At 51.7% G+C, this 23464-nt stretch overlaps 1 protein-coding gene across 1 annotated transcript in view; it reads right to left on the bottom strand.

The window, feature by feature from the left end:
- The window catches only part of LOC116942076 (uncharacterized), a 63776-nt gene extending 59285 nt beyond the window's left edge, over window positions 1-4491 (bottom strand). The window contains exon 1 of the mRNA XM_076066890.1: window positions 4224-4491. Within this exon, the coding sequence (XP_075923005.1) occupies window positions 4224-4422 (199 nt within the window). The 5' untranslated portion in view covers window positions 4423-4491. The remainder of the gene's footprint in view (window positions 1-4223) is intronic.
- Window positions 4492-23464: the final 18973 nt, after the last annotated feature.

The raw sequence follows: 23464 nt of genomic DNA, 5'->3' as shown, positions 1-23464 counted from the left end.
AGTCCCCTCTCCTTCCCCTTCTCCCTCCTTCTCTCTCTCCCCTCCTTTTCTCGCACTCTCCCTCCCATCTCTCTCCTCTCTCTCTCTCATTCTCTCCCGCCTCTATCAGCAGCAGAGTCAGGCGTTTGCTCGAACCGATGCTGATCAACTGCCAGACGTAAAATCGCGCAGAGTGAACGTTGTTACACCAATACCGCCGCTACGATGTCATTCCCAGGAGGTTCTTCGAGGCTGATGGGATGCGTCAAATACAACACGTTTATTTCTTTTTTTGCATGTTCATGGAAGGAGAACAGATGAGTGGAGGGAGGAGCGTCGCCCGTGTGTTGAGTTGGCAGCCACGAGCGACGAGTCAGCAAATCCATTGCGATTCAACTCGGGCCTTCACAGGCAGGACACGTGGCATCATCCTGCAGAGAGCACGTGTTGGGCACTGATCGGCGACGTGACCTACGGACTCACATCGACACCCGCAGCATCACGGAGAGATCCATAGACTCTCATACAGGCCAACGATAAAGATCCCCCGTATAGCCTTAATAGACTGTAGGGGCAAGTGCTGTTAGCGAGCGGCTATGAAGGCCGCCACAGTACACGAGGGGGTAGGTGGCCAATACCACGCCCGGCCGCCTTTGTCTCCCCAGTGGCGATATTAACACACCGCACCAGGTTCTCATTTGATGCTGAGCCGACCTAGGGGAGGCCCAGGAGCGGTTCATCGTGACTGGTGTTGGTCGTAAGCGGAAATCGAACTCGGGTCGCCGGGTTCATAGCACAACGCGCTAACCGCTACACTACCGCTACACCCATAGAGACCACACACACTCACACAGAGATCAACATACTCACACAAAGACCCGCAGACTCACGTAGAAATCCATAGACTCTCATAGAGACCCTGGACGACTCACGTACAGACCCATAGGCTGACATAGAGACTCACAGAGCTACGTAGACTCACACAGAGACACATAGACTCGCATAGAGAGATCGATGCACTGATGGATGATTCGATCCGGCTGATGACGATGATGAACGGACGTCACGGAAACGTTGGACGAAGGCCAAACGAAAAATGCAGCACGTTGGATGATGCGGCGCCTCGTGACACGAACGCTGTCATTATTCGCTCGCAGGAATCTCCATGGCGCTGTGCGAGAGCGCATCCTGCCTGTGCAGGAAAGGGCGTAGCCGTTGTCCGTGGTCCCGAATCGATCATTCGTCCGCCAGCGCCTCCCCCCCCCAGCAGCAGCGAGTCGAACGCAGCGGTCGCTGATGCAGATTGGGGTCTCGGTATCTTATCGAGACCCCATCTCTCCCCTCTTCTCTCCTCCCTTCCACTGGCACCTCTTCCACGTCCCTTTCCCTCACTTCCCTCTTTTCTCCACCCCCACATCTCACCTCCATCATCACCTCGTCTCTCACTCGCTTTAACATAAACGTGCGTTTCTCACCTCCAATCTCATCATCTCCCTCTTCTACTCTCCCCCTCGTCTCCCCTCCACCCCCTTCTCTCTCTCTCTCTCCATCCCGTGGTTCGCCTTGACATAAGACACGCGAACCGCATGGCGCTGCGCTAAGAGCGCCTCCTGCCCGTGCAGCAAAGGGCGTAGCCGCTGTCCCTGGTGCTGAATCGTCCCGCCCGCCCCGCCAGCAGCGGCGAGGCTAACCGCAGCGGTCGCTGGTGGAGATTAGGACCTCGATTGCCTCATTTCTTCAGCCACGCGAGGGCTCAATCGTCGATGGAAAACGAAGCGCGGCGGAACCCAGAGAAACGTCGGCCGATGCCAACTGATGGCACGACTGTGTGAGTTGTGCCGTGGGGTCCCCCAGAGTAGCAGGCTGGCTCCACGTTGTTCCCTGCGCCGTTGGCTTCACGTGGGCCACGGCACGAGCTTCGCGTCTCCTTCGGCGACTCTCCCGGTGGACAAAAAATGAAACACTCAACACAATCGTCAATAGCACTGTTGGGTTAAAAACGAAATCAATACATATTATAGGCGACGTTTGGGCCATTGCCCGAAACGTCGCCTATAATATGCAGATAATATAGAGAGGCCAGAAGAGAGACAGAGTGGACAATAAGAGGTGCGCTTGTTTTACGTCACGGATGGACCTGGGAGAATAGCATTCTTAAAAAAATTCTGATGACCAGTTTTGTAAATTGCCACATGAATAGTTCCACTAACAACAGCTATCGCGTGCCAAACAAAACCCCTTCAATGATAAATACGTACTCTTTGGTGCTTTCAGTAAAGTCACATAGGTATAAAATAACATAAATCACGACGTTTCTGGCGCAACACAAGCGTCCGTCATCAGGTGATTAATACGACTAAACTATCATTAAAAAAAATAACTAATTAACAATCAAAATTAAATTCTGCAACGTTGTTGTCTTGTGTAAAGGCCATGGCTAAGATGATGATGGCGATGGCGCGGTGAGACCAAGGCGGGGCGGGTGGTGCGACACACAGTGCTGAAGCTTTCTCATTTGTAATCCGGCCACTAAGAGGATTTTGCGGGATGAAAATAACCTGCAGACAGACACGTGGGTCGAGCGGTTTGTGTACGTGCGTCTCTTTGTGTGTGTGTATGAACCCGGCGACCCCTAGGTCGATTCCCACTCACGTCCAACACCGATGGCGATTATCTGAACCGGTCCTGGGCCTTCTCTAGGTCGACTCAGCCTCAAGTGAGTACCTGGTGTGTTGTGTAAACATCGCCACTAGGGAGACAAAGGCGGACGGGCGTGGTTATGCCCCCCCGCTCCCCTCCTCTTGTTCCGTGCTACCTTTCATAGGTGCTCGCTAACAGCACTTACTCCAACAGTCTGTTAAGGTTATACGCGGATCTTTGTCTTTGTATGTGCGTATGGGGAGCGGTGGCGCAATGGTTAGCCTACTGCGCTACGAACCCGGCGACCCGACTTCGATTCCCGCTCACGGCCACCAACAGCAGCAACGATTATCTGAATCGGGTCTGAGCCTCCTCTTGGTCGACTCAGCCTCAAATGACGACTTGGTGCGGTGTGTAAAACATCAACACTCAGCAGACAAAAGCTGCAGGGTGTGGTGGTTGGTCACACACCCCTCCCCTCGAGTGCCGTGAACGGCCTTCATAGATGCTCGCTAACATCACACTTGCCCCAACAATCTGTTTAGGGCTATACGGTGCATCTTTGCCTTTGCTCTCGCTACTATATGAGCCAATATACAGTCAATCTTCTCCTTTGGGGACAGTTAACACAGCCGATGTAGTATGTATGTATGTTCAACTTCTTTCGCACGGTACGTAGCCAACCATCACTGGCATTGCCCAACGTTCCCTCGGTCCGGTGTGCCTGAGTTTCATATCACGATTGAGCCATCACGTGGCTGAAGATACGAGACGTCGAGACCCCAATCCGCGTCGGCGACCGCTGCGTTAGCCTCGTTGTCGCTGGGGGGGGAGGCGGACGAACGATCGATTCAGCACCACGGACAGCGGCTACGCCCTTTCCTCTACGGGACAGGATGCGCTCACGCGCAGCGCCATGGGATACGCGTGTTTTATTTCAAGGCGATGCCCCGTGGAACCACGCGATGGAGAGAGAGAAGGGGTGGGGGGGGGGGGGGAAACGAGGGGGAGAGTAGAATGGGAAGATGAGATCAGAGGTGGAAGATGCAGTTCTGTATTAAAGCGAATGAGAGTGAGAGACGAGGTGATGATGGAAGAGGAATCGAGGGGAGAGAGCGGCCAAGGAGTCAGAGAAGAGGAGAAACGACAGGAAGAGTGGGGAGAGGGGAGGGGAAGAGACGCGGAAGAGGTGCGAGTGTAAGGGGCGGGTATAGAAGAGGGGAGATGAGGCAAGACGAGAGGAGAGAGTGGAACGGATTTGAGGTGCGAAGGGAGCGCATGGCATATGGGAGAAAAGTGGGGGTAGCGTGGAGGGGAACAGAGAGAGAGGTCACGATGAGAATTAAAGTTGACCAGGGAAGAGAGAGAGAGGCAGAGGTGTGATTGCGAGACACCAGCAGGCAGAGACCGGCCGCCACACAAAGCAGCGGCCAAGGAAGGCGGCGAACACGGGAGCGAGATAGCGAGAGAGAGTAAAGAACTCAGCAGAAGACGAGGGGGGAGAAGAGGAGTATCTTGGCAGCCCCGAAGAGCAGTGGGCAGCGGTGCGGGGGTGGACACGGCAGAAGCGGCCACCACTCGCGAACAGCCCTCCCCACTCTCACCTCTCTCCACGTCCGCCACCGCGGCCCGCACTTGATTCTCGCTGGCGAGTTCGCCCAGCACCACGAGCAGGGCGTGACGCGCCGAGTCGGACGGGGACGAAGCATCGCGGGGTGAGAGGCCCAGCGGTGAGGGGCGGGCGACTGCCTCGGGGCCCGGAGGGCACCAGGGCGCTTCCAGAGCGCTCCCTGCCACGTCCATGCCGGCGAGTGGCCGCCTGACGGTGATGAATATTTTTTGGGGGGATGCGCGGTGGGAGCGCCGCTCTTTATGCGCGGCGCTGCCGCACTCCCACGGCCAATCGCGCGGGGCGCGGGGGGCGGAGCGCGAGACGAGAGAGGGGGGGGGGAGATTGAGAGAGAGAGGGGGGGAATTTTTTTTATATTGGAATTGCTCTTCCTGGGTTATTGAAATAAAATAGTAATGTGTGTAATGTGTCTGTGTGTACCAGTGTATAGGCGAGTGTGCGTGTCTGTGTGCTGGAGTGTAGGTGTGTGGCTATAGGTGTGTGTCTGTGTGTGATTGAGGATCCGTCAGTCTATCCGCAGTGAGTCAACCCAGAACACCTGGGCCTGTCCCGTGACCTCTTCCTGCCAGCAGACAAAAAAAGTCTTCCACACTTCACGTGACGGGTGGCCTCAACGTGCACCTAGCTTGGCACATCAATTAAACCATAACACCTGGGGTCCGTCTCGTGACCTCCTGCGAGCGGCGAGCCTTCCGCGTGGACGAAACGTGCACCTAGCCTGGCACAAAGAGTTGTGGTGACGTCACTGTCGAACGGCGGCTGTCGTGATTGAGTATAGGTTGTTTGTGAGTGTGCGTTAAGTGAATAGAGCGTTGACTCTCTGGCATAGTCCGAAACGTCACCTATTATATACTCCTTTTAAAGGTCACTGTGTTGTTATTGACGAATGTGTTGAGTTGTTGTCGTTGTTGTTGATTGTTTGTGCGCCACTACTGCCAACGCAGCAGCAACACCAAATGTCTTTCAAAATGAGACTCCATCCTGGCCTGCTGAGTTCACATCTGGTTCTACAAACAGTCCGCTCGATTCTCTACTCCAGGCCAGCACGCGCCCATGCAAACAGCCAGCCGAGTAACGTCCACAAAAAAATATCCATGTCATAAATGAGGCCCTGGGTTGTGAGCGAGAATTAAACGTGAATTTGAAGAGGTCCCGGGCCTCCCCTCGGTCGACTCAGCCTCAAATGTGTACCCCCCCCCCCCCAAAGACGGCCGGGCTTGGTGTTGCTCGCTAACAGAACTTGCCACCAGGAGTCACTTGAAGGCTATACGGGGGATCTTTGCCTTTGTAAGCGGGGACACATGAACAAAGACAAAGATCTCTCCTATAGCCTACACAAGCCGTTGGGGCAAGTGCTGTTAGCGAGCACATGCGGACGCCAACACGGTCGCACAAAAAACTTGTGGGTGGCCAGCGCCACGCCGGGCCGCCTTTGTCTCCCCAGTAGTCAAATTTACACACCGCACCGGGCACTCATTTGCTGCTGAGTAGACTTAGCCGAGGCCCAAGACCGGTTCGGATAATCGTCACTACCGGGGTTCGTAGTGCCAGCGCACTAACCGCTCCACCACCGCTCCCCACCACTGATTTAGTACCCACCCAATCACTCACCGCTGCTACAACAGGACGTACACTCATGCACCGCGAATGAGACGAGACTATTTGAGTATGCCAACAGCTGCCAGACGTTCCTGTCGAGTCGTCACTGACCGCCTCGTTTTAAATCAAGGCGCTGCATGTGCAGCAAATGCGTTGCTGTGAACAAATCCGCCAGCCCATACGACAGCTGGACGGTGCTGGTGGTGACGGTGGTGGCGGTGGTGGTGAAGGTGGTGGTGGTGACGGTGGTGGTGGGTGTGGTGGTTGCAGTGGTGGTGGAGGTGGCGGTTGGTGGTGGCGGTGGTGGTGGCGGTTGGTGGTGGTGCTAACAACACTTGTCCCAACAGTCTGTTCAGGCTATACGGCGGATCTTTGTTTGTTGGTGGTGACGGTGGTGGTGGCGGTGGTTGTGGCGGCGATGGCTCAACGCTGTTGCGCGTGGTTGTCTGTAATTCAGCGCCGTGGAAGCGCCAGCGAGGGTTGGTGGATCACCGCGCGATTGTTGTGAAACTCCCTGCCAGTGTGCGTCGATGAAGAGCCGTGCCGCGTCTCGGCCGCGAGAAGGCGGTACAGCAGAAATGTGTGGGCCAATCTCCATCTGTTCCATTATTCCCTGCTCGTGAGTGAGAGTCGAGGAGGAGCCTTGCCCCGGTTGGCCAGACGAATGCTCTTCCATCTGTATGACGGGATCGAGTGTTGCCCCCTCGCACGCGTGGGTTTTCTCCCGGTGCTCCAATTTCCTCAGACATGTGTAGTGACGTAGAATCGGTCACATAGCAGCATAGCGCTGAGTGCTGCCAGGGAAGGGGATCTGCAGCTACAGCAGCCCTGACTGACAGCAGGCCACGTGATAGACCAGAGAGGGATCTAGGCGAAAGGTTACGGAAGGGGCACATCGAGAACCCGCTGGTAGGTTCCAGAAGGGGGGCGTGGCCGGGGGCGGAGCCAGGCCACGCTGACAGTATAAGAGGGGCCCCGGGAGGGGACCTCGTGGCTGTCGTGTGGAGTGGGGGGGTCCCCGTCGTGCCGCTGCCGGAGCCTTCACCGTCGTCTCCGTCTTCACGGTCTCGGCGTCGCCAGCCAGGCAGTCTACCAGCTGTCCTGACTGGGATCCGTAGTTACCCAGTGGAACTGTCAAGGCCGTGTCAATAAACAGAGTGCCTCCTACTCTTAGTGTATCTGAGTCAGCCACTACACATGTATAAACACGCATTAATTGGCAAATAACACCTTCATTTGTAGAGGATCGCAGAGCTTGGGCAATTAATCCTCATGGCGGTACCCCGGGGTACCAAAAAATCCAAAATGGTCGAGGCAATTAAATATTTTATTTCTGGGACACTATTTTTGTCCAGGGGTGTACTTAACTCCGCGACTGGGGTACCAATAAACCCGAAATCAGTGCCACACTCCGCGATGTCGAAACGCAGCGAGGACGATTGTGCTGAAACCCTGAACGCTCGTATGCACCGCAGTGCATCGTGTGTAAAGCTCGTCGAGATGAGTCGATTGCCGCATCGCCCACCACCGACAGACTAAAAATGACTGCATCACGGACATTGTGCGTTACCCTGGGGTACGATGGTACCTCAGGTAACGATGGTACCCCAGGGTAACGCCATGAGGTTCAAGTGTCGGTAGTGCCGGCTCCTCACCACCGCCTATCTGCTGCAGCCTTTCCAGTCGTCTGCGGTTCCTTCCCCTGGCGCCTCCGAGTCGTCCTCTCTCTATCCCCCCACTCTCTCTCTGTCTCTCTCCAGGTCACAACAACAACAACATTCCCCCTGTAGCCTTTAACAGACTATTGGGGCAAGTGCTGTTAGCAATCGCCTATTAAAGCCGGAGCGGCAAACCAGGAGGTGGTGTGGATGTAAACACGCCCTACTGCCTTTATCTCTCCCAATGCTGATGTTTACACACCGCACCAGGGGTACTCATTTGAGGCTAAGTCGACCTAGGGGAGGCCCAGGACTGGTTTATATATTGGCCACCAATGCTGTCTGTGAGTGGGAATCGAACTCGGGTGGCCGGTTTCGTAGTGCAGTGAGCTAATCACTGCGCCACCGCTCCTTACCACTGCGACAACATAGCCATTTAGATTCACGCGTAGGCTTTCGCGACCAATATTATTATTATTCATACATTATTATTCATAAATTATTATTATGCTTAAATTATTATTCACACATTCTTATTATTCATAATTTTTTATTCACAAATTATTATTAATCATAAATTAATATTATTCACAAATAATTATTTGTATTCATAAATTATTATTCCTATTATTCATACTAATAAGTAATATTTTAAAACGCTTTTTTTTAAACACGCTTTAATGAAATGTACCCAACTAGTAATGGCAGAACTCCACGACTCCAGGAAGTGGCCCCGAAGCTTCCACAACGTAAGGGACCGTGGTGATTTACAGCCAACGTGAGTTGAGCGTGGACAATTAGAGCCAAGCCGAAACTTAAGATATATAAAAGAATGTTTAAAAATATATGTTTAATTTTTTATTATAGAATATAGTATTGTCATCAGTATGACATAAGTATACCAAGTTTATAGTCGATACCACATTGGGAAGTGGGTAAAAATTGAGTTACAGGATTTGAGGATACAACAACAACAGACAGTGAGTTAATAAAAAGCGTGTAATAATAAAGGTTTTTGGGTTAGATAAATGTCGGAACCCACCACCATCGCCCAATGATGCTGGATGTAATTACCAGCGATATGTAGTTTTTATCAATTTGTAAATGTTTTGGATGTACTCTCCAACAAACCAGTGGGCTGAAGTAGTAACTAATTGGCGCGTTGTTTACGTGACAAACCTTTCTGGCTGTGTCGGGTGGTGGAGGGTTACGACATATTTCCACTTACGCGATCTAACCCAAAAACTTTATTATGAAGTCATTCATCCACTCACCCACTCACATACTCACTACTCACCTACCCACCTACTAACTACACTGCAGGTCATCTCACCTCATCCCTCGCACGGCTCCACTCTGGAATTGCCAGCATCCATCACCATCATCACCGCCATCACCATCATCACCGCCATCACCATCATCACCACCATCATCACCACCACCACCATCATAATCACCATCATCACCACCATCATCACCACCATCACCATTATCACCACCATTATCACCACCATCATCACCACCACCATCATAATCACCATCATCATCACCACCACCATCATCACCACCATCACCATTATCACCACCATTATCACCACCACCATCATAATCACCATCATCACCACCATCATCACCACCATCATAATCACCACCACCATCATCACCACCATCACCACCACCATCATCACCACCACCATCATAATCACCACGATCATCATAATCACCACCATCATCACCACCATCATCATTACCATCATCATAATCACCACCATCATCACCACCATCACCACCATCATAATCACCATCACCACCATCATCATCATAATCACCACCATCATCACCATCACCATTATCACCACCATTATCACCACCATCATCACCACCACCATCATAATCACCATCATCACCACCATCATCACCACCATCATCACCACTATCACCACCATCATAATCACCACCACCATCATCACCACCATCATCATAATCACCACCATCACCACCACCATCATCACCACCACCATCATCATAATCACCACCATCATCACCACTATCATCACCACCATCATCATTACCATCATCATAATCACCACCATCATCACCACCATCATCACCACCATCACCACCATCATAATCACCACCACCATCATCACCACCATCATCATAATCACCACCATCACCACCATCATCACCACCACCATCATCATAATCACCACGATCATCATAATCACCATCATCACCGCCATCACCATCATCACCACCATCATCACCACCATCACCATTATTATCACCACCATCATCACCACCACCATCACCACCACGATCATAATCATCATCATCACCACCATCATCACCACCATCACCATTATCACCACCATTATCACCACCATCATTACCACCACCATCATAATCACCATCATCACCACCATCATCACCACCACCATCACCACCATCATAATCACCACCACCATCATCACCACCATCATCATAATCACCATCATCATCACCACCTTTTTTTGGGGGGGGGGAGGGGGGGATTTTTGGCCAGCATCTGTGTTGTTGTTGTTGTTGTTTTAAGTTGTTGTTGTTGTGTAATTCCGGCCTTAGCACCGGCGAATTGGCAGCGGCTGACAAAGCTGAGCTGGCAGTGGCGGGGTGGGAGAGGAGTGGGGGGCAGTGGTGGAGGGTAACCAGGGCGGGGGCGGCAGGAAGTGGGGGCTGGGGGTGGGAGGAGGGGGCGAGCGATGGGGGGGGGCAGGCGAATGAGTTTCGTGAATCCGATTTGCCTGATGGGTTGGAAATCACAGAGGTCTACTTTACCGTGAAGACGCAGACGCGACGATATCCCGCGTGAAACACACACATCAGCTAACGTCCATTAATCTATGTGACCAGACGTACATTACACAAGGCGCTCCGTCTCTTTGATCCATTGCAAACGGCGTTCGTTTAAGCAGGAAGCCCTGAACCGGTTTCGACTTTCAGTGTCTCATCAGCAGAGACGGGCTTAGTTGAATCAATCGATGCTGGTGAACCGCCGATCGTACAGGCAAATGACATTGAGGGACCTTGCCAGTAACATCGGCAGTTCAGCATTGACTCATGCGAAGCTGACTCTGCTGATGAGACGCTGCATGTCGAAGCCAGTCCTTGCCAGGGACATCGGCAGTTCAGCATTCACTCAAGCGAAGCTTACTCTGCTGGCGAGTCGCTGAATGTCGAAATCATTTCGCTTGCCTTAAAATCAATGCTGCTCAAATGAAGCACTCACAGAATCTGGACCGTGGCGGCTGATCTGATGGGATGGGCGTAGCAAAAATACTTTCCATATTTGTCGTTAACGTGTTGCGTCGGACACGTGAAGGAGTACGCGGATCGTGTCCCTTTTTAGCGATCGATATGCATGCACGTTGAACTGTGGCCAACCGCGTTACCATCGCTGGTTTCGCGGGAAGGACAGAAAACTGAACACAAAAATAGAAAAAAAAATGCTGTTCTAAAGAAGTGAGTCTGGTCAATTTCGACGATCTTTAAGCGCACGGCTCCTTCAGTGGCGTCCTAACGACGGAATGGAGGAGCGTGTCCAACCAGTAGCATCAGCAGCGAGGAGTCTCTGAATGCTGCGACCTTCGATTCTCCACCGACGGGGTTGGCCAAGGCTCGCGTTGAGCGCTCTCGAACGGAGCCACATCCACGGCGAGGGATGGGCAACACTGCCCCACCACGGGGACGCGAGTGCGTGGAGAGTCAGACACGGGCCAGGGTTAGCGATGGTCCCTTGAAGGCGGACCGTTGCCCGAAACGTCGCCGCCCTGATAGGATGGGGATGTTTTCGTTAACGTTTGCATGCGTTTGGGTGATTTGTTTACGTCTTCTTGTACCGCGCACTACTGCCATGTTTTACTTTGTATCGTGCTTGTTGTTGTAACGTTCTTGCCCGCCCCTTACTGGACATCTGTGAAAAAGAGCTTTATAGCTCATCGGATTCCTCAGGATCGTGAGAGGCGGCTTACGGCTTGGGGAGGTCTTCATCCAGCGGCGGATTGACCATGGCTGAAAATACGTACATTCCCGGGTGTGTGTCCCTATGCCATCACTAAATACAAAGACAAAACTCCCCCGTATAGTCTTCAACAGACTATTGGGGCAAGTGCTCTTCGCGAGTAGCACATATAAAGGCCCGTTCGGCGCATAAGGTGGCATGGCCAACACGACGCACGGCCGCCTTTGTATCCCCACTGCTAATATTTTTTTCACACCACACCGGGTACTTGTTTTAAGGCTGAGTCGACCTAACGGGAGGCCAGGAGACCGGCCCAGATAGCCGCTGCCACCGATGTTATTGGCCGTGAGCGGGTAATCAAACTCGGGGTCCTCCAGGCGTCGTGCTGTCGAGCAGCGCCGCTAACCGCCGCGCCACCACTCCCTCCACTGTAAACACAACTCCCGAGACAGCGACACGCGCAGAGGGCGAAAAGGAGTTAAACGTGGGGGGTGGTGGTGGGTGGGTGGTGGTGGGTGGGTGGAGGGGGGCAGTGGAAATTCTAGGGGGGCGTGGTTGGAGTCGGGGCGGAGAGATCTGAATACCCCACGGATGAATTGCCCCTCCTACCCCGTCGATCCCCTCGCTTACACACCTCCCCCCCCACCGCTTTCCTCCCGCTCCAAGCCACGGGGGTGGCCCCATCAGCCGCGTGAGCCACGGCGGAGTCACGGAGCAGGTTGCTCCGAGTCATGGGTCCCAGAGGGTCCCGGGGCGGGTCGACCAGCGGGGCAAAGCCCGTTTGGGGTGGCGGCTTGAACGGCCATGGCGGGTGGTGACCCTCATCGCTCATCGCATTCCTCCAGGATGAATACGGAGTCCGAGATTTGTTTATTTTTGTATCTTAAGGCCACACACAGACGCACGGCGTTGGTATTCACGAGTATGCGTGGAGTTGCTGTTGGTTGTTGTTGTTGGTTGCTGTGGTTGTTTGTGCACCACTGCCAACGCAGCAGCAGCAGCGACATCACCAAAGTGTGATTTAAAATCTTGACTTAGAGCTTTCGTGACGGCTGGAATTCATTTTCTTTGGGTCTTTCGGTAAAAGTCACGTAGATAGGTTGAAAGAAATTTATAAGGTTTCAGTTTTGTGTTTTAGCATTTAAACACCTGTTTTGTTGCCAGAACAGCACAAACAATGACGCTCGCTTGTGTTGTGACCGAAACGTCGAAGTTTTTTCGTTCAACCTATCGACGAGTGCAGCTACATCATGTGACCTCCTTTGCCAGTACCTAAATATGAGAATAGGTGTTTCCCCTTTGTGTTTCTGGCAACAAAACAGCTGTGTTAAGATGTTAAAACACCAAACTGAAACCTTTTACAAGGAATCATGTCTGCATTAACCACAATACTTGTGGTCAGAATGCAAACAAAAACATACTCTGATAATATATGCAGTCTTTGAAACTGGTCCACACCAGAGACAGCTTTCTTTCGAGCCCCTGGTCTAATGCAGACATTATTCCTCATAAAAAAAAGTTTCAGTTTGGTGTTTTAACATCTTAACACTTGTTTTGTTGCCAGAAAAAAGGGGAAAAACCTGTTATCATATTTTGGTACTGGCTAAGGAGGTCACATGATGTAGATGCTCACCCCGAGCTCTCATTACTCTGATAGTGGCATTGTCTTTGGGATGTACGCCTTTTGGCGTCCTCTGGTCGAACACCGTTTTGAGACGAGGCTCAAAAGAAAGCTGGTTTAGCTGATGATGATGAAGATGTTGAAGATGATAATGATGACGATGTTGAAGATGATAATGATGATGATCCATAATAGAGGTGTTTTGGGTTAGATCACGTAAATATATTAATGTGTCGTTAGAACCCGCCACCACCCGACACAGCCAACTAGTAAGGGTTGTCACGTAAACAGAACGTGGCCAATTCGTCACTAGTACAGCACTACACCGGTTGTGTGTTGGAGAGCCAAGCCACAACATTTACAATCTGAGTACGACGTTTCGCCAGTAATTACAACTAGCTTCATCAGGCGACAGCCAGATTTGTGAAGAAGTCTCACTATTTAGCTCCTTATATAGAGGCGTAGATGTGGTGACCACGCTTCTGCACTCTTGCGCCACGTGGGGGGGGGTGATGGGGTTACGGAGGCAACGCATATGATGCATTATGCGAGCCCTTTGAACTTGTCCTTCCTGTCTATTGTGTGTATTAAAATAGCCGTACCAACGGTAATCACTATTGAGGTACGCTGCCCTTTTTAGGCATACATTTAAATAATGTATTATTTGATGATTCGCTTCCACACAGCACTAAGGCGGTAGCTATCCGAACGGTTAAAGTGACTTTTATTTCTTTCAATTTCGATAGATTATCTAATTAGTCTTGGCCAGTAGTAGCTAGTTTTGCACAGACCTTCAACATTATCAAAATCAATTGAGTGTCCTTGTTGGCACGGGTGTTCTGCTACTGCTGACAGTTGTATTTGGGAGAATTTAATCTTTCTCTGATGTTCTTTTAGTCTCGTGCTGATCATTCGTCCTGTTTGCCCAACATAACATTTACCACACGTGCAGTTAATCCTGTACACACCTTCTGTTGATGGCTTCGGTAATACATATTTTGTACCAGATATTAATTTCTGTATTTTATGTACCGTGCCAAATCTGACTCGGATGTTTTATTTTTATAAACATCTGGCTAGTTTATCAGTTACTCCCGCAATGTGCGGTATTTTGATCGTTTTAATTACTTGGGCAGTTTCAATGCTCGTGTTATTTGATTTGGTTTTGGCATTCAATGCCCTCTTGATTTGTGCATCATTGTAACCGTTCATTTGCAGCGCTTCTTTCACATGTTGAATTTCACTTCTCAGACTGTCACCATCTGACACTTACTTAGCTCGATGAATGAGCGTCTGGATAAGAGCATATTTCTGTGCGGGGTGATGGTGTGACTGCATTTAGATAGTCGTCAGTATGCGTTTTATTTCGGTAAACACTGCGTGTTATTTTACCAATTCGACCCCGTCCGAGCAGAATATCCAGAAATTTTAGAGTTCTGTCAGCTTCCACTTCCATGGTGAACTGGATGGATGGGTTTTGCGAGTTGAGATCATTTAGAAATGCGATCAGTGTATCTTTACCGTGTGGCCAGACCGCCAATGTGTCATCCACATATCTAAACCAAGCAGATGGTTTTAGTGTGCTTGAAGCCTTTACTTTTGTTTCAAAACCTTCCATGTACAAATTCGCTATCACAGGAGACAAAGGATATCCCATTGCTGCTCCTTCCTTTTGTTTATAGAAGTCACCTTGCCACAACAAGTAAGTGTTCTTTAGACAGTGTTCAGCTCGTCTTGGGGTATCTTTGGCTAAACCATTGTTCGTTACCAGAGTGTCGAGCAATTTAATTGACCCGTTGACTGGAACCCTTCCTAGTTGGAGATGATGATGAAGATGATGATGATCAAGATGATAACAATGATGACGATGCCCCTCGTGTTACGAACCCCTTAGAAGAACCCTTGCCAACCCGAGAATCTTCCCTTTGGCCGGGGTCCTCCTTTACAACATTCACCTGGCAGCTGACATTGCCACAGCAGCTGATTCTACTGCTGCTGCTGATGTCGATGTTGCGAATGACGTTTGTGTTGCTACACAGCTGGTGGTGGTGGTGATAACGCTATTGCTACTGCCACCGTTGCCACTGCCGCTGCTGATGATGATGCTGATGATGATGCTGCTGATTATGCTGCTGCTGATGATGCTGCTGCTGCTTCTGCTGATGACGCTACTGCTGACGATGATGATGTTGCTGCTGCTGATGATGATGCTGCTGATGATGATGCTTGACTCAAAGCCGCCGCCGCCGCCCCGCGCATAGAGAGGCCACTGCTGCATTGCGTCTGTGAATGCGGCTGTGTGGGGGCGGGTGGGTGGGGGGGGGGGATGAGGGGCGGGGCATTGCCCAGCCCAACTCTGTACAGTCCACTATAACAATCAAAAGCCCATGCAGCAACAACAACACGGGGGGCGACCACACCGACAGTCGAGCGCATCACAGTCGAGCGCAACATTTTCCCGGCACACCACGCCCATGGGTGGCGGCGCGTGTCTCGTGACCCCGTGACCTCCCCCCCAACCCCCCCCCTCCGAGTCCTCCCTCACCCCGCCCCCCAGCTGAGTGATCCGTATTGAGCGCAGAGTCATCCCCCCCCCCCCCCACAGTGCCCCACAAAGACAAAGCTCCCCCCCCCTCTCGTATAGCCTGTAACAGACTGTTGGGGCAAGTGCTGTTAGGGAGCAGCACCTATGAAGGCAACACGAGGCGGGGGGGGGGGTGTCCAGCACCACGCCCGGCCGCCTTTGTCTCCCCAGCGGCGATGTTGACACAGCGCACCGGGTACTAATTTGAGGCTGAGTCGACCTAGGGGAGAGGCACAGGAGCGGTGTTGGTCGAACTCGGGTCGCCGGGTTCATAGCGCAGCGTTAATCACTACCCCCCCCCCTACACACACACACATCATAGAATGGGGGTGATGTTGGCCAGCACCTTGCCAGGACCGCCTTTGTCTTTCCAGCTGTTGATGTTCACGCGCGCCTCGTTAAAGGCTGAGTCGACCTAGCGGAGGCCCAGGACCGGTTCAGATAATCGTCACTTGTGTCAACCGTGTTCGGGAATCGAACCCGGGTCGCCGGATTCGTAGAACAGCACGCGACCGCTACACTATCATTATCACCAACATCATCATCATCACCACCATAATTATTACCACCACCAACATTACCAAGATCATTATTACCACCGCCATCATCATCACCCACCACCATCACCACCATCATCACCATCATCATCATCACCACCATCATCACGATCATCATCACCACCATCATCATCACCACCATGATGACCACCATCATCATCACCACCAACATTTCCAACACCATCATTATTACCACCGCCATCATCATCATCATCACCCACCACCATCACCACCATCATCACCATCATCATCACCACCAACATCATCATCATCACCACCATGATGACCACCATCATCATCACCACCACCAACATTACCTACACTATCATTATTACCACCGCCATCATCATCATCCACCACCACCATCATCATCACCAGCATCATCATCATGATGACCATCATCATCATCACTACTAACATCACCACCAACATCATCACCATCATCATCACCCACCACCATCATCACCACTATCATCATCATCACCACCACCATCATCATTACCACCATCACCATCACGATCATCATCATCACCACCACCATCATCACCACCACCATCACCACCACCACTACTAACATGACCATCATCAACATCATCATCACCATCATCATCACCCACCACCATCATCACCATTACCAACCACCACCATCATCAACACCATCATCACCACCACCATCATCACCACCACTACCACCATCACCACCACCATCACCACCACCACCATCATCACCACCATCACCACCATCATCACCACCATCACCACCATCACCACCACCATCACCACCACCATCACCACCATCACCACCACCATCACCACCATTACCACCACCATCACCACCATCACCACCATCACCACCACCATCACCACCATCATCACCACCATCACCACCATCATCACCACCATCACCACCATCACCACCACCATCACCACCACCATCACCACCATTACCACCATCACCATCACCACCATCACCACCACCATCACCACCATCACCACCACCATCACCACCATCACCACCACCATCACCACCATCACCACCACCATCACCATCATCATCACCACCATCACCACCACCATCACCACCATCATCACCATCACCACCACCATTACCACCACCATCACCACCATCATCACCATCACCACCATCACCACCACCATCACCATCACCACCAACACCATTACCACCATCACCACCACCATCACCACCACCATCACCACCACCATCATCACCACCACCACTACCACCACTACCACCACCACCACCATCACCACTACCACCACCACCATCACCACTACCACCACCACCATCACCACCACCATCACGACCACCACCGTGGGGGTTGAGCTCGTTGTTTGCCACTCGCGCTGACGCTCGGGCCGCAGCCCGGGGGAGCTGCGCGAAGTTTTCTAAATCTGCGGATGACCTCCCCCGTTGCCCTGGCAACGACATCGAGTCCACCTTCAACGACATCGAGTCCACCTTCAACGACATCGAGTCCACCTTCAACGACATCGAGTCCACCTTCAACGACATCGAGTCCACCTTCAACGTCGGGGTGGCGTCGCGGTAGCTATGAGATGTTAACTACCTCGCCTTGTGTGCAGGAGGTCGTGGGTTCTATCCCTCTCTCATCATCATCACGGTGGCTAGGGAGATGTTAATTACCTCGCCTGGTGTGCAGGAGGTCGTGGGTTCTATCCCTCTCTCATCATCATCACGGTGGCTAGGGAGATGTTAACTACCTCGCCTGGTGTGCAGGAGGTCGTGGGTTCTATCTCTCTCTCATCATCATCACGGTGGCTAGGGAGATGTTAACTACCTCGCCTGGTGTGCAGGAGGTCGTGGGTTCTATCCCTCTCTCATCATCATCACGGTGGCTAGGGAGATGTTAACTACCTCGCCAGGTGTACAGGAGGTCGTGGGTTCTATCCCTCTCTCATCATCATCACGGTGGCTAGGGAGATGTTAACTTCCTCGCCTGGTGTGCAGGAGGTCGTGGGTTCTATCCCTCTCTCATCATCATCACGGTGGCTAGGGAGATGTTAATTACCTCGCAAGGTGTACAGGAGGTCGTGGGTTCTATCCCTCTCTCATCATCATCACGGTGGCTAGGGAGATGTTAACTACCTCGCCTGGTGTGCAGGAGGTCGTGGGTTCTATCCCTCTCTCATCATCATCACGGTGGCTAGGGAGATGTTAACTACCTCGCCTGGTGTACAGGAGGTCGTGGGTTCTATCCCTCTCTCATCATCATCACGGTAGCTAGGAGATGTTAACTACCTCGCCTAGTGTACAGGAGGTTGTGGGTTCTATCCCTCTCTCATCATCATCACGGTGGATAGGGAGATGTTAACTACCTCGCCTGGTGTACAGGAGGTCGTGGGTTCTATCCCTCTCTCATCATCATCACGGTGGCTAGGGGGATGTTAACTACCTCGCCTGGTGTACAGGAGGTCGTGGGTTCTATCCCTCTCTCATCATCATCACGGTAGCTAGGAGATGTTAACTACCTCGCCTGGTGTACAGGAGGTCGTGGGTTCTATCCCTTTCTCATCATCATCACGGTGGCTAGGGAGATGTTAACTACCTCGCCTGGTGTACAGGAGGTCGTGGGTTCTATCCCTCTCTCATCATCATCACGGTGGCTAGGGAGATGTTAACTACCTCGCCTGGTGTGCAGGAGGTCGTGGGTTCTATCCCTCTCTCATCATCACGGTGACTAGGGAGATGTTAACTACCTCGCCAGGTGTACAGGAGGTCGTGGGTTCTATCCCTCTCTCATCATCATCACGATGGCTAGGGAGATGTTAACTACCTCACCTGGTGTACAGGAGGTCGTGAGTTCGATCCCTCTCTCATCATCATCACGGTGGCTAGGGAGATGTTAACTACCTCGCCTGGCTACAGGAGGTCGTGAGTTCGATCCCTCTCTCATCATCATCACGGTGACTAGGAGATGTTAACTACCTCTCCTGGTATGCAGGAGGTCGTGGGTTCGATCCCGACCCTGACGCCTGCTGCTGCATATTTGGCGTTTGCGTGTCTCTCTCTCATCATCATCACGGTGGCTATGAGATGTTAACGACCTCGCATGGTATGCCAGGACGTCGTGGGTTTGATCCCGACCCTGACGCCTGCTGCTGCTGTATATTTGTAGTTTGCGGTGTCTCTCCTTGTGGTCGCGTGGATTTTTCTCCGGGGTCATCTGGGTTTTTCTCTCCACATTCAGAATCGACATCACGCGTTTAGAGTAGTCGGCTGCTATCAATGTCCACGCGATCATAAAGCCACTTCGTTGATCTATCATTTGTGATAGCCAGGTCGCTTCTGAAAAAGAGCTGTATATTTTTTTAATTTATGTTAATTCTATTTTACCAGTTAATGCCCACTGAGCAATACAGCTCTTTTACACAAAAGACCTGGCCACAAATATTAGCTCAGCGAAGTGGCTTATCACATGGAAATGGTAAACTGGACTTACATGGTAAATTGGACATGGTAAACTAGACGTACATGGTAAACTGGACTTACATGGTAAATTGGACATCCATGGTAAACTAGACTTCCATGGTAAACTGAACTTACATGGTAAATTGGACATCCATGGTAAACTAGACTTCCATGGTAAACTGGACTTACATAGTAAATTGGACATCCATGGAAAACTAGACTTCCATGGTAAACTGGACTTACATGGTAAATTGGACATCCATGGTAAACTAGACTTCCAAGGTAAACTGGACTTACATGGTAAATTGGACATCCATGGTAAACTGTGCTTACATGGTAAACTGCGCTCCATGGTAAACTGTGCTTACATGGTAAACTGCGCTTACATGGTAAACTGGACTTCCATGGTGAACTGTGCTTCCATGGTAAACTGGACTTCCATGGTAAACTGTACGTACATGATAAACTGTACTTCCATGGTAAACTAGACTTCCATGGTAAACTGTACTTCCATGGTAAACTGTGCTTCTATGGTATACTGCGCTTCCATGGTAAACTGTGCTTACATGGTAAACTGGACTTCCATGGTAAACTGTGCTTACATGGTAAACTGTGCTTCTATGGTAAACTGGACTTCCATGGTAAACCGGACTTCCATGGTCAGCGATTAGCAACCAAAATAACAATGAGAGATTTGTTTTTTGAATTCGGTAAAAAAAACCCTTAACATTTCAAGAGCCGCACTGCAGTCCTGAAAGAGCCGCATGCGTTTACTGTTCTAACCTTATAACTTATATATACACAGCGTCTTAATTCAAGGCGGTTTACAACAATTATAAACGTGTACGTAAGATGATAGTGGTTACAATAAAAGGGTTGGGTTTTTATTTAAAGTCGCGGTGTAGTTGTGACAATCAGGAGGACAGGCGGGAGGCCTTAAGGAGGAGTAGTGATAGTGGTTGGGGTAGTGATAGGGGTTGGGGTAGTGATAGGGGTTGGGGTAGTGATAGGGGTTGGGGTAGTGATAGGGGTTGGGGTAGTGATAGGGGTTGGGGTAGTGATAAGGGTTGGGGTAGTGATAGGGGTTGGGGTAGTGATAGGGGTTGGGGTAGTGATAGGGGTTGGGGTAGTGATAGGGGTTGGGGTAGTGATAAGGGTTGGGGTAGCGATAGGGGTTGGGGTAGTGATAGGGGTTGGGGTAGTGATAGGGGTTGGGGTAGTGATAGGGGCTGGGGTAGTGATAGGGGTGGGGGTAGTGATAGGGGTTGGGGTAGTGATAGGGGTTGGGGTAGTGATAAGGGTTGGGGTAGTGATAGGGGTTGGGGTAGTGATAGGGGTTGGGGTAGTGATAGGGGTTGGGGTAGTGATAGGGGTTGGGGTAGTGATAGGGGTTGGGGTAGTGATAGGGGTTGGGGTAGTGATAGGGCTTAGGGTAGTGATAGAAGTTGGGGTAGTGATAGGGGTTGGGGTAGTGATAGGGGTTGGGGTAGTGATAGGGGTTGGGGTAGTGATAGGGGCTGGGGTAGTGATAGGGGTGGGGGTAGTGATAGGGGTTGGGGTAGTGATAGGGGTTGGGGTAGTGATAGGGGTTGGGGTAGTCATAGGGGTTGGGGTAGTGATAGGGGTTGGGGTAGTGATAGGGGTTGGGGTAGTGATAGGGGTTGGGGTAGTGAGAGGGGTTGGGGTAGTGATAGGGGTTGGGGTAGGGGTTGGGGTAGTGATGAGGGTTGGGGTAGTGATAGTGGTTGGGGTAGGGGTTGGGGTAGTGATAGGGGTTGGGGTTGGGGTAGTGATGAGGGTTGGGGTAGTGATGGGGGTAGGGGTAGTGATGGGGGTAGGGGTAGTGATAGGGGTTGGGGTAGTGATAGGGGTTGGGGTAGTGATAGGGGTTGGGGTAGTGATGAGGGTTGGGGTAGTGATGGGGGTAGGGGTAGTGATGGGGGTAGGGGTAGTGATAGAGGTTGGGGTAGTGATAGGGGTTAGGGTAGTGATAGGGGTTGGGGTAGTGATAGGGGTTGGGGTAGTGATGAGGGTTGGGGTAGTGATAGGGGTTGGGGTAGTGATGGGGGTTGTTGTAGTGATAGGGGTTGGGGTAGTGATAGGGGTTGGGGTAGTGATAGTGGTTGGGGTAGTGATAGTGGTTGGGGTAGTGATAGGGGTTGGGGTAGTGATAGGGGTTGGGGTAGTGATAGGGGTTGGGGTAGTGATAGGGGTTGGGGTAGTGAGAGGGGTTGGGGTAGTGATAGGGGTTGGGGTAGTGATAGGGGCTGGGGTAGTGATAGGGGTGGGGGTAGTGATAGGGGTTGGGGTAGTGATAGGGGTTGGGGTAGTGATAGAGGTTGGGGTAGTGATAGGGGTTGGGGTAGTGAGAGGGGTTGGGGTAGTGATAGGGGTTGGGGTAGTGATAGTGGTTGGGGTAGTGATAGGGGTTCGGGGAGTGATAAGGGTTGGGGTAGTGATAGGGGTTGGGGTAGTGATAGGGGTTGGGGTAGTGATAGGGGTTGGGGTAGTGATAGGGGCTGGGGTAGTGATAGGGGTGGGGGTAGTGATTGGGGTTGGGGTAGTGATAGGGGTTGGGGTAGTGACAGAGGTTGGGGTAGTGATAGAGGTTGAGGTAGTGATAGGGGTTGGGGTAGTGAGAGGGGTTGGGGTAGTGATGAGGGTTGGGGTAGTGATAGTGGTTGGGGTAGTGATAGTGGTTGGGGTAGGGTTTGGGGTAGTGATAGGGGTTGGGGTAGTAATAGGAGTTGGGGTAGTGATAGGGGTTGGGGTAGTGATAGGGTTTGGGGTAGTGATAGGGGTTGGGGTAGTGATAGGGGTTGGGGTAGTGATAGGGGTTGGGGTAGGGGTTGGGGTAGTGATGAGGGTTGGGGTAGTGATAGTGGTTGGGGTAGTGATAGTGGTTGGGGTAGGGGTTGGGGTAGTGATAGGGGTTTGGGTAGGGGTTGGGGTAGTGATGAGGGTTGGGGTAGTGATGGGGATAGGGGTAGTGATGGGGGTAGGGGTAGTGATAGGGGTTGGGGTAGTGATAGGGGTTGGGGTAGTGATAGGGGTTGGGGTAGTGATGAGGGTTGGGTAGTGATGGGGGTAGGGGTAGTGATGGGGGTAGGGGTAGTGATAGGGGTTGGGGTAGTGATAGGGGTTGGGGTAGTGATAGTGGTTGGGGTAGGGGTTGGGGTAGTGATAGGGGTTGGGGTAGTGATAGGGGTTGGGGTAGTGATGAGGGTTGGGGTAGTGTTAGGGGTTGGGGTAGTGATAGGGGTTGGGGTAGTGATAGAGGTTGGGGTAGTGATAGGGGTTAGGGTAGTGATAGGGTTGGGGTAGTGATAGGGGTTGGGGTAGTGATGAGGGTTGGGGTAGTGATAGGGTTGGGGTAGTGATGGGGGTTGTTGTAGTGATAGGGGTTGGGGTAGTGATAGGGGTTGGGGTAGTGATAGTGGTTGGGGTAGTGATAGTGGTTGGGGTAGTGATAGGGGTTGGGGTAGTGGGTAGTGGCTTAGGGGTTGGGGTAGTGATAGGGGTTGGGGTAGTGATAGGGGTTGGGGTAGTGAGAGGGGTTGGGGTAGTGATAGGGGTTGGGGTAGTGATAGGGGCTGGGGTAGTGATAGGGGTGGGGGTAGTGATAGGGGTTGGGGTAGTGATAGGGGTTGGGGTAGTGATAGAGGTTGGGGTAGTGATAGGGGTTGGGGTAGTGAGAGGGGTTGGGGTAGTGATAGGGGTTGGGGTAGTGATAGTGGTTGGGGTA

Source organism: Petromyzon marinus, chromosome 13 (genome assembly GCF_048934315.1).
Source record: "Petromyzon marinus isolate PM22_M1 ecotype Great Lakes invasive population chromosome 13, UKy_Petmar_22M1.pri1.0, whole genome shotgun sequence".
In the NCBI taxonomy this organism is placed as follows: domain Eukaryota; kingdom Metazoa; phylum Chordata; class Hyperoartia; order Petromyzontiformes; family Petromyzontidae; genus Petromyzon; species Petromyzon marinus.
Note: the sequence above shows the minus strand (reverse complement) of the source record. Positions and strands in the feature narration are given on the sequence as shown.